The sequence below is a fragment of the Grampus griseus genome (assembly GCF_964374135.1).
Source record: "Grampus griseus genome assembly, chromosome: 15".
Classification (NCBI taxonomy): domain Eukaryota; kingdom Metazoa; phylum Chordata; class Mammalia; order Artiodactyla; family Delphinidae; genus Grampus; species Grampus griseus.
In genome coordinates, this window is record NC_139009.1 from 82836518 (window position 1) to 82848900 (window position 12383).

The 12383-nt window shown below is 50.8% G+C and overlaps 1 protein-coding gene across 2 annotated transcripts in view; it reads left to right on the forward strand.

The window, feature by feature from the left end:
• Positions 1-12383, forward strand: part of NPAS2 (neuronal PAS domain protein 2) — a 179959-nt gene that overhangs the window by 148235 nt on the left and 19341 nt on the right. For both annotated transcript variants that reach the window (XM_082672900.1, XM_082672899.1), the window contains 6 exons: positions 569-651; positions 1372-1478; positions 4297-4444; positions 6802-6886; positions 9970-10111; positions 10644-10744. In XM_082672900.1, coding sequence (XP_082529026.1) covers positions 569-651; positions 1372-1478; positions 4297-4444; positions 6802-6886; positions 9970-10111; positions 10644-10744 — 666 coding nt within the window. The remainder of the gene's footprint in view (positions 1-568; positions 652-1371; positions 1479-4296; positions 4445-6801; positions 6887-9969; positions 10112-10643; positions 10745-12383) is intronic.

The following is a 12383-nucleotide window of genomic DNA, read 5'->3' on the forward strand; positions in this document are numbered from 1 at the left end:
CTTTGGTGGCCTGCGAGCCATTTTGTTGGAAGGCAGCATGAATTGCTGGTCATCCTGCAGAGATGCTCTTCTAGAACTCTGTAAGCCTCCCTACCCTTCACATCCATGTTGACACCACTCAGGGCAGGCGGAGGTAAAAACTGAGTCAAATTGAGGGCTGGCCTGTGGTCTCTCATCTGTGATTGCTTTCGCATCAGAATTTAACGTCATGAACTCAACATGAATTGCATGAATTCAGCATTGCAGATTCAACGTTGCATGAATGTTGAGTTAAATCAGTCATTCAAATTCAGATGGAAAGCCATTTTCCACATGTTTACCACACGTCTAGATAATAGGAAGGGAGTGGTGTGACATTTTGGTTCTTAGGTATTTTTCCCCAGCTTGTGAAATAAATTTAGCATCATCTAATACCAAAATTAGCTACAGATGCGGAGTTGCAGTCCAAGACAACTTGGAGACTTGCTCTAAACGATTTTAACTTCTGTTGCCGACCGCGCATTCTTGAACTAACCGGCGGGGGGAGTATCTGGCACCCCGAGTAATAGCTTTCTCCCTCTTAATACAGGAAATGTGCATCGTTGACAAACCTTTAGAGGAATTCACTTCAAGACATAGCTTGGAATGGAAATTTTTATTTCTGGATCACAGGTTTGTGAAAAGAAAAACATATTTGGGTTGGGTGCTTTGCGAGGGCTTGTTTCCATGAGCCAGGCTCTCCTTGGGGGAGGAAAGTCAGGCCTGGTCTCTGCAAGAAGGGCTCTCTGGCAGTGGGGAAAGTGCTTCCCAGCAGGGGGCAGGAGGTTTCCCTCCATTGCATTTGCCCCCTCTGAGGATACGTCCTGGGTTTGGGTCAGAGCATCTCAGGAGAGCCAGGCGTCACAGCCTGGGACATCTTCGGGATACCCTCACCCGCCACCCGACTCGGGACCCTCTCCAGCTCCCATCAGGCAGGACCAGATGTGAAGGAAACTCTCATCTTATTTCTTTCACCACCCTTCTGTCCCTTTAACCCAATCTTCTTACTTTCTTTCGTGACATTTTTCACAGTTTAAGAACAAGAAATCTCCCCTTCCCACCCTTTGATTTTCTGTTACACTTTGAGGTTGGGCTGAGCCAATCTATAGCTGTTTTTAATTATTCAGTAGTGACCACATTTATGATTATCGGGGCCAGGTCAGGCCAAGGGAACTGAGTATCTAAATGCCAAAAAAAATTTGAGCACTTTGGAAAACACAGCCTCTCTGGTTTTGACCATTGCAAAATTATTTTCCTGCTCTTATTCTCGGGAAATGAGGCCCCCAGGTTGATCATTACGCAAGCCCTGCGGTACTTCCTCTCTGATGAATGACCCCCCACTGTGCTCGGCAGAGCTCCTCCCATCATAGGATACCTGCCTTTTGAAGTTCTGGGAACCTCGGGCTATGACTACTACCACGTGGACGATCTGGAACTCCTGGCCAGGTGCCACCAGCACCGTGAGTACCTCACACCAGCCCTGGCCAAAGCCCCCCCCACCCCACGCTCTCTTTCCGGAGCCCTGACAGCAGGACTCTTAGGCTTTGGAAGTCAACTTAGTTCTTGGTTTCTTCTGAGGTGGAGGGCTTGGTCTTCTCTGAGATGATCTAGGAGTAGGTGGAGGTCCCTATCCGGATCCCCCCGTGTTTTGCGTTCACCCGGAATTGACTTTGGTCTGTCTGCTTCCACCTCCAGCCCCTTCCCAGCACCCCTGACATATGCAGGCTCTTTGATCTTAAGAAACTAAGGTGATGCTGGCCCGTGTTTTTTTTCTAAGTTACGCAGTAACGTTTCAAAGACAAAATACCGAATTCACTTAACTCTTCTTTAGTCAGCAGACATGTGTGGGTCACAAGCAACAGGTCAGATACTGAGCGAGGCCCACAGCAGAAAGATGACCAGAATCCCCTTGCTGCCCTGCAGGAGGAAGGTTTGATGGAAAAGCAGTGACTTGATGGGATGTTGGTGTCTGGAAGGGGCTGTGCACAGGGTATCGAGGGGCTCAGGGGAGGGTCCCTCACCCCGCTGGGGGACGGGGTCAGGGAAGGCGCTGTGCCACAGACCGGGGGAACACACTGGCGGAGGGATGGGGGGCGAGGCTCATGGTGTGACGGAGGGGAAACCACAAGCACATCTGGGTTCTCACTTAGCAAGAGGGGTCGAGAATTCACCATTTAAAGCCGTATTTTTGGCGCCAGGTTCTACCTTTGAGTAGGAGCATTTGTAGTAATACTGACCTACGGTTCCTGCTACACGGCTTGACCACCAGCACTGCATTTCGCCGGATGCCCGTCTGTCCGACCCATCGTAATCTCGTTGACTCGAGCACAGGCGTGAATTCCATCAGGAACCGCTCCTAGGTGTTAATAAGCCTCACCTTTAACACGTTAACCCCTTGCTTCTCAAAGGTGGTCCTCGAGCAGAGCGCGGGTGTCAGAAGGAGTTTGTTAGACGTATAGATCCTCAGGTTCCCGGCCGCCAGGCCTATGGAATCAGAGCATCCGTTTTAACAGGATCCCCTAGCGCTCCGGGGGCCCGTGAAATGTGAGAAGCACGGCTACTTCAAGCCGCTGGCCGCTTCTGACTCTTCCAAGGGAGAAAGGCCACCCTGGGTGTAGAACTACCTTTAGCGTCTGAAGGAGCGGGCAAGACACTCTCAGTTTGTTGGGCCTCTACCCTGACCCGCCCCGCCTTTTGAAGTTCCCTCCTTTTTTTTTAAGCTTTAGAACGTTTGATTAACAATTATGATGATCAGGCCTTTTAAAATGACCTCAAGATATTAGTCTCCTAGGAAACAGAACAAAGGTTTTTGATAAGGACAAACTGTCCATTGAAGAGGTTTTTCTAGACCCCCTGGAAGACAGTAAACAGTATGATTCCTGTAAAGTATCAGGAAAGTGTTTTCTGAGTACTCTGGGATATATTTTAGGCAGTCGAAAAAGTCCCTCCTCCTTTTGTGTTGAGGAGAGGCTGACGGCATCTTGAGTTTATAATCCAGTTGGGTCTTCCTGTGAGTAACTTAGTTGTCTACCTGAGTCTCCAGCTGTCCCCTTAGCAATGTGTTGGTACAATCTTCATTTAATCATGTCTCAGGCTCAAAGAATTTATTGCAAATATTATTTTATTGGTAGATTCAGTGCCTCCTTTTCACTTGTCTCCTAGTTGGTTTTCTCTTGATCGTTTGCATGAATAGGAGCTAAATTCCAGGCACTGAGGCAATAAAACCCATCGGCTCTGCATAGCACGGGGAGATCAGCGCAGTGCTTTGCCACCACCTAGAGGGGTGCGATAGGGAGGGTGGGAGGGAGACGCAAGAGGGAGGAGATATGGGAACATATGTATAACTGATTCACTTTGTTATAAAGCAGGAACTAACACACCATTGTAAAGCAATTATACTCCAATAAAGATGTTAAAAAAAAAAAAATACCCAACTGCTGGGACTTCCCTGGTGGCGCAGTGGAGAAGACTCCACGCTCCCAATGCAGGGGACCCGGGTTCGATCCCTGGGCAGGGAACTAGAGCCCACGTGCACGCCGCAACTAAGAGTTCCCATGCCGCAACTAAGGAGCCCGCCTGCCGCAACTAAGACCTGGTGCGACCAAATAAATAAATAAAAATAAAGCCCAACTGCTCCTCTTCCTGGGACCCGTGGCCCAGCTTTCTGCCCTGCCCAGGCTTAAACCAGCAGCATCCGTGTGTGCTGGGCGCCCCCAGGGAAGCCAGAAGAGACTTAACCGTAGGGGCTCCGCGCAGCCCTGCACGGTGGAGCCGCGGTGGAAGGCACCTGTGGCCGATTCTCTATTTAGAACCGCGTAGAAGGAGGATGCACAGCAGACTGGCAGCCGCAGGATCTGTCCAGAGGCTGCTGGCTGGCATGTCTATTTTCAGTCTAGTTCTCCCAGCGTCTGAATTGTCTTTCCCACGCTGGGCTCCCGCAGCTCCAAAGACGGCTCCACCTGCAGCAGGAGGATGAGCCCCAGGAAAGCCAGGGCCTCTCTTTAATTAAATTCCAGTTGGAGAATCTGCCCTGATTTAAGGCTCTCTTAAGCCTTTGAGCATTTGGGAAAGCAGACGAATCATTCCTCCGTCGTTTCAGAATATTCGTTACCATTTACCGTGACCTCGATAATGACTTAAAATCCATCACAACTGGGGAAGTGACCGATGTGTGGCGCTGTCTGTTTGAAAGCTGGTGTTTTTAACAGTAACTTTGGGGCCAAAGGACCCTTTTCGTCCTAACGTTGGTGATATGCAGACTCCACCTTCTGTTCACAGTGATGCAGTTCGGCAAAGGGAAGTCGTGTTGCTACCGGTTTCTGACGAAAGGGCAGCAGTGGATTTGGCTGCAGACCCACTACTACATCACCTACCACCAGTGGAACTCCAAGCCCGAGTTCATCGTGTGCACGCACTCAGTGGTCAGGTGCGGGCAGGGGGCTGGGAGGGTGGGCCAGGCCCGCGGCAGCTCCGTCAGAGCCCCATCATCCTCAGTGGACCCCGTTTCTGAGGAGTGAGCCCCGGGCTTGAATTCTTCAGCGGGGCCTGGGCCGTGCTCTGCAGTGAACAGGATAGTCCCCAGAGTTCAGATCCCTTCCGGCTCCACACCCAGCCCTGTGCTCCCAGGGCTGAGGCTTCCTCCCAGCGTCCCGTCAGGCCCCTCTGAAAGCCTCATTGAGCTCTTCCAGGCGGCCAGGATGTTCCTTAGTAAGTTACTGCTTCAGTGACCTACTTACATATTTTCCCCTCATCTCCATCCGGCCCCCAGCCTTCCCTTGTTGCTGTTTGGAGAAGAAGATTAAAATTTTGCCTCTAAATAACTCAGAGACATAGTCCCCTTTTTGAACACTTTAAAAAAAACCCTGCTGGCAACCGAGGCAGGGTTGGTACAAGAGCCAGGCTGCCAGTGGGAGAGGGTTCCTGGCCGTCCCGTGGCCTCGGGGGCGCCCCCAGCCCAGCGTGGGTGGGCGGGGCTTCCAAGGGAGGCAGCACACCGGGATTCCCTGGACGTGGCCGTGCGGGTCACAGTCCCTCCCAAAGGTAAAGGAGAGGTGCTATTTGGGAGTTTCCCAACTATACAAATTTTAAGAACATAAATCGGTTTTAAACTGGTCTAGAGGAGAGCATTGGAGGAGAGCAAAGAAAGAAGGACTGCATTTTGTATATGTACATAACAGATAGATGATAGATAACAGATGATAGGTGGAGAGATACATACCTACTGCGTTATATACATGTACATAAGAGGTGGATGATTGATAGCAGGTAATGGGTAGGTAGGTAGGTGGAGAGATGGATGGGTAGATAATAGATAAATAGATAATGGATGGCTAGATAGATAATATATGGATAGATAGATGATGGATGGATAGATACATAGGTAATAGATGGATAGATAATAGATGATGGATGGATAGATAATAGATGATGGATGGATGATAGATAATAGATGGATAAATAGGTAGATAATAGATACATGGATAGATAATAGATGATGGGTGGGTGGATAGATAATAGATGGATAGATGATGGATGGATAGATAATAGATGATGGATGGATGGATAGATGGATAGATAATGGATAGACAGGTAGATAAATAACAGATACGTGAATGGATAGATAATAGATGATGGATGGATAGATAATGGATAGATGATGGATGGATAGATAATAGATGATGGATGGATAGATGGATAGATAGATAATAGATAGATGATAGATGGATGGATAGATATAGGTAGGTAGATAGATAATGGATGGATAGACAACACACACACACACACACACACAAGCACAAGTAAATCCCTCGTCTTTAGTAGGTGGGGAAGGAGGAGAGATAAGAAGCACAGGTGTTTCTTGGCCAGTGGCCGTGATCAGCACATTGCACACCCACTCTCAGGGACCTGACCCTGGCCTCCCAGCCTACCCTGGGCACGTCAGCAGCCAGTGGTTTCTGATTCCATGGCCAGTCCCCCGTCTCTGCCTGGGCCTTTGCCAGAGAAGCCCTGTGCCCCCAGGGGAGGTGGACATCATCAGCTCCTTCCTCCTCAGATCTGACCTGGACCCTGTTCTTCCTCTGCATCTTCTATCTATCTCCCAGATCCCAGATTTTCAGAGAAAGTAGGGAGTGACCTATTGAGTAAACGAGGTCACAAGCATTCTATAGGCCCAAGACCCCTCGCCCAGCCTGCGTCTCCACACACGAGGCAGAAGCGACAGCTGAGTCACTCAGCCATCCCCACGTTGAACTGATTTACCCGCGCTATTCAAAAAGTGGGTCCGTAGACTAATCGACAGTCTGGGTCTGGTTAGTTCTAGGTTTGGTCGAAAGAAAGCTTCCGGCAGTTTCATAGTCTGTTATTACTAAAAAAAAAAAAACTTACGTGTCACTTCCTCCTATGCATAGTCCAAACTGAGTACGTCTTAAGAAAGTCTTCTAATTATTTGAAGACTGAGGCTCATTCTGTAGAGGAAAGTATGTTTCTAAAGGCAATTATGTTTGGGGGTTTCAGGGTGAGGGTAGAGATCAGTAAAGGAGAAGGAAATAAAAACATCCTGGAAAGGGAGGTAATTATGAATGTCCCAGTGGAAGTGACTGCAGTGGAATTAAGGCCCAGAAAGAAACTCCATCCTCAGACGAGTAACAGGGCTAACCTCCTTGCCGGTGGCTGTTCTGGGAGGGGTATCACACAGGGAACCTGGACCTGTCACACTAGCCCTCTTCGCTGGTGTCGTCCTGGAATGTACCCCCTCCAGCTGTGGTCTCTTGATTTCCTGAGCAGTTACGCAGAGGTCCGGGTGGAAAGAAGGCAAGAGCTGGCCCTGGAGGACCCACTTCTGGAGACCGTCCACCCTTCGGCACTGAAGGTATTCTGATGCCCAGCAGAGGGTAAAGGCAAAGTGTGGCTAAGTAGAATCTTCCGTGAGTTGTGATCATACAAACGGTCATACTAAACATGGGGGGTCGTATTTATTGAGCTCTTGCTATGTTCCCAGTACTATCCAATGTAATTTTGGAGTATTTGCCTATTTGCCCCTTGTGAGGTTCCTGTGAGGTGGGCACTGTTACTGTCCTTCTTCAGGTGAGACAGCAGCACACAGAGGATGTAGCTAACGTACCCAAAGCCGCCGAGGCCGGGAACTCACAGAGCTGTGCGAGAAGCAGCCTCTGGACTCAGAGCAGGGCTGGGCACTTCCCAGCCTTAGAGAATGGCCGTGCAGGCACACCTCAGAGATGCTGTGGGTTCCAGACCACCGCAGTAAAGGGAAGGTCGCAGTAAAGCGAGTCACACAAATTTTTTTTTGGTTTCCCAGTGCATATAAAAGATCTGTTTACACTATACTGTAGCCTATTAAGTGTGCAATGGTATTAGGCTTTTTTAAATTGTACCTACCTTAATTTAAAAATACTTCATTGCTGAAAAAGTGCTAAGTATCATCTGGCAAGGCAGGGTTGCCACAAACCTTCCATTTGTACAAAATCGCGCTCCCTGCGAAGTGTGATAAAGTGGAACGCGATAAACAAGGTCTGCCTGTAGCACGTCCACTTGGTTGTGTGTCCCACAGATGAAAAGTTGGGGGTTACTCCGTCGTCCCGTCGAGGCAGGGCATAGTCTGTGTGCCCTGCCCTCCCCTTAGCCTAAGGCCTCTGCCTACAAAAGAGCGTCCCACAAGCACGCTGCCCCTCGCACACCCTCGTGGCTTCACTGGCAGGGTGCTTTCCATTTCTGTGTCTGGGGCTCTGAGCTGACAGCCTTGTTGGAGCCAGCTTTGCATCAGGGAGCTCCGAGAGGTGCTGGAGAGGTATTTCTCTTCCCAAAGCCCAGACCTCCTTCCTCGCCCAGCCTGAACCCCCTGGACCCTCTGGCCAGGCTGCCCCCGTCTCTGCTCCTGGCGTGTCAGACACCTGGAAGGGAACTTGGAAGTAGACGAGAGCTCTTTCTCAAAGGTCATTCTTCAAGCAAACACAAATGTTGGGAGAAAAAGAGAGAAAGCAAGAAAGGGAGTGTTGTATTTCATCAAAGCTAAGAAGCCATCAGTTATAAGGTCTACCATTATTTTATCTCGACTGAGAAAGAGAAGATGCTGCCAACCTGTGCAGTCAGGATTTCTTATCATTAGTCGAAGGACACATCCCAATTTCAGATATGTCAAAACGTGAGAGGGAAAGGGCCTCGTAGAACTGATGAGACAGGGTTCACGTTCCAGCCTGCCCGTGACCTAGAATCCAGTCTCTGGCCGGAAACTGACGCAGCAGCAGTGGTCCAACAAAGGCATCTCTGATCCATTGAGAACTCAGTTGGGAAGAGGGAGAAATCCCCTTTCAAGACCAGACAGCAGTCGCATCTTTGCTGAGCCTCCCCTGCTGGCAGGCTACGTGGTGACGTGTTGTACGGTGATTCATAACCAGCTCACTGATGAGGCACCCCTGTCATCGTTCATGGATGTGTTACCCGGCTCTGTCCATTCATGCATCGTGTATCACGTCCAGGGGTGGAGTTAAGCTGTTAATAGGCAGGTGTTAGACACACCATATGCCACAGCTGAAGATCGGGCCGAGTGTGTATCGTCCAGTCGGAAATGGATTATTGAGGTTTCCAATCCTTTGGGAATATTAGAGCCCAACGGAACTTCTCATCGACCTGCACTTACGTATAAGCACACAATCTCAGGCTGCCAGGTTAAGAAGCCCCTTTTAAAGGAAAAGCTCCAGGACCGTGCTTTTCAAACTCTCAGCGGTAAGGGACCATTTGGTTTTTTAATTTCAAACCTGTCACTGACGGAGGCTTTTTTAAAATGCAGATTCCCCTGCTTGGATGGGATGTGTGGCTACGTCAAACGGCTACAAAAGCTTCTCAGCTCCTGCTCTCACTTCCTGTACTTACTTCTCTGCTGACCAGGAGCATACAATTCGCCAACGGCCATGGGCCAGGAACCCCACTCTGAGGGGTGTGATCTGGGAGACACTGACCAAGCAACAGGACCTCAAAATGAACATTTAGCACAGCAAACCCAGGCACATCCTGCACTTCTGTTTTGCACAAAGCCCCGTAGGTCTCGTAGCAATCATTTCAGCCGTACTCGGGCTCACGCAGTGTCCACCCTCACTGGAGCCACGACTCAAAATATAGAACAGCCATGTAGCGTCACACACGGAGATTTAAGAACTGAGACCAGGAGACGTCAAGCAGCCCAGGAATCTCATCATCCTTCTGAGACCAGGTAGAAGCCTAGCCCAGGAGAGTAAGCATTACGTTCCTTCTTTAGCTTAAACATCATTATAATCCCTGTTTTCTTAGGCTTATGACACCTACACCAATGCAGGACGGCGTTGCAAAGTCACAGCTGCTTTCTCACCATTCTGTGCTCAAGGCAGAGGCATCCGGGGGGCCCAGCATCAGTTGGGATCCAGGGGTCAAGAATTGGAGACCATTGGCCCTTTTTCTGTTCTCCACTCGGGGGCCCTGAGATTGCAGAGGAAGTGCATTGGGGAGATAGTGTCCAGAAGGGTCCAAAGGCGTTCGTTTCATGGGAGCATTAATAATCCAGTACCGCCACCAACCTTATGTCTAGACCCGGCCTCTCCGCCTGCTTCTGGGAAAGCCAAGATTCTGGGCATGAGGTGACAGTTTTAAGGAAAAAACAAAATGCCGAATCCCTTATGAAAATCTAAACTATCAAACTACAAGGCGAGAAAGTATAATAAACACTGCTTACAGGCTACCAGCCTCTCGAAGATGCTAGATTACATCTTTGTATAAATAGTCCACCCGAATGTGTTTGAAATTATCTCCAAACCGTTATAGTATTTCTCTCCATACCCTTCAAAGTTTCCTAAATATTTAGAGAACAACTGAAGTCACCTAATTCATTGCCGTGATCTCGATGCTGAAATGTGGAACTCTGTGTGCGTGCGTGCGTGCGTGTGTGCCTGTGTGTGTGTGTTTCAGCACAAGGGCTCCAGCCTGGAAGCTCAGCAGCACTTTAATGCACTCGACGTGGGCACCTCGGGCCTTAACACCAGCCACTCACCATCGGCGTCCTCAAGAAGTTCCCACAAATCCTCGCGCACGGCTGTGTCCGAACCCACCTGTGAGTGTGACACTGCGGAGGGAAGGGGTGGGCGCCTGTTGGGCTGGGGTGGTGGTGGGTATACAGAGAGTCCCACGAGGGACCCCCGAACTTGAGGAGAAGCAGGGCAGTCCGTGATCTGAAGCAGAAGTTGCCATTCGGTTGCCGTGCCTTCCCTTCTATCCCGCTGGTCTCTTCCCCCCCCACCCCCGGCCCCGCCCCGGCTCCACACTCCGGTTCCTCCACTGGCACACGCAGCCGACATAAAGCAGGCGACGTGCAGACCCGGTGAGGGGTGTGATCAGGCAGCTGGCTGGACCATGTGGTGGACATAGAGCTCGTGGATGCTCTGCTGTCATCCACCTGCTCCCAGGTGATGCTGGAGGCGGGCAGAGCCTCCGTGGTTCTCAAAACCACCTCCACTTCCGCTGGGCTTCCTTTATCAGATTCCAAGCAGGCCCGTGTTGCATGCACACCGTGGTCCCTGTTCCCCTCTTTTGATAAGAAAGCTGTTAAGCGTGTGCAAGTCTGAAAGGTGATGTGTTTCTTGCAGCTACTCCAGGCAAGCTGAGGGCAGAGGCCGGCACCACGGCTTTGCCAAGATCGGCTCAAGAGCTCCCCGTGCTAGGGCTCAGCCAGGCAGCCACGATGCCGGTACGTGAGTGACCCCAAACTTCTCACCCAGCCTGTGCTACGGCATTGCAGGGGCCTGCAGGGCCACAGGACCGCGTGCTGCATCTTCGCAGAGAACCAGCTGTACTTAGAGATTGCTGGTGGCAAGTGGGGGTGGGAAGTTAAGATGTTTAATTGGGAGCAAATTTGAAACATTTTTATTCCAAAATTAACATGGATGTATATCCATAGAATTCAAAATCCAAAAGAGTTTTAAAGATAAAGTTCAAAACTTCAAATTTGGGGTTACACCCCCAGAGCCTCTGGGGGTACGTGATTAGGACCCTCCTATTTTAGATCCCATGTCACTCCAGTGCAAATGTCTGAGAAGCTTGATGTCAACAAGAAGGTCCCCCTGCGTATATCAGGCAGTGTCCCCCATATATGCCAGGCCTTTCCAGAACATCAGGGAACGTGTGGCCTCCTAGAAAGCACGCTGGCTGGATGCAAGGTCACTGATGTACCTACCACACTCCCGTTCTCCATCACCATGGAACAAACCACACCAAACTCAGTGGCATAAAGCAACAGTCATGGGGCTTCCCTGGTGGCGCAGTGGTTAAGAATCCACCTGCCAGTGCAGGGGACACGGGTTCAAGCCCTGGTCTGGGAAGATCCCACATGCCGCGGAGCAACTAAGCCCGTGCGCCACAACTACTGAGCGTGCGTTCTAGAGCCCGTGAGCCACAACTACCGAGCCTGCGTGCCGCAACTACTGAAGCCTGTGTGCCTAGAGCCCGTGCTCCGCAACAAGAGAAGCCACCGCAATGAGAAGCCCGCGCACTGCAAAGAAGACTAGTCCCTGCTCGCTGCAACTAGAGAAAGCCCGCGCGCAGCAACAAAGACCCAACGCAGCTAAAAATAAATAAGTTAAAAAACACGAAAAAAAAGAAAGCAACAGTCATTTTCCACGTTCATGGATTCTGGGTCAGGAATTCAGAAAAGGCACAGTGGGAGTGACTCCTCTTTGCCGCCTGGTGTCGGAAACCTCCCCGATCAGGGCCGGGAGGTCCACACCCCTGATGTGTCTGCATCCCCGACTGATGGCTGGGCCCAGCTCAGAGCATGCTCTATTGACTTGGTGGACCTCTCCATGCCATCCTCCCGGCATGCTCCTGGGTTCCAAGAGGAAATATCTGGAGAGGGACTTCCATGAGAGCCAGGCGGAACTGCGTGGCTTTCTGTGACCTTGCCTTAGAAGTCCCACAAGGGCTTCCCTGGTGGCGCAGTGGTTGAGAGTCCGCCTGCCGATGCAGGGGACACGGGTTCGTGCCCCGGTCCGGGAGGATCCCCCATGCCGCGGAGCGGCTGGGCCCGTGAGCCATGGCCGCTGAGCCTGCGCGTCCGGAGCCTGTGCCCCACAACGGGAGAGGCCACAACAGTGAGAGGCCCGTGTACTACAGAAGTCCCACAATGTCACCTCTGCCATCCCTCTCGGGCAAAGCAGTCCCAAGCTCACCCACAGAGAGGGACACAGACCTCGCTCTCAATGGGAAAGGTGTCCCCAGATTTTAGGGGCCACATCCACATAGTGGCTAAGTACCTCCCACTCATCCCTCGCTGACCTTTTTCAAGATGGGAGTGAAGTGTCCCCTTCCTTCTTGCTGTCCCCATGGAAATT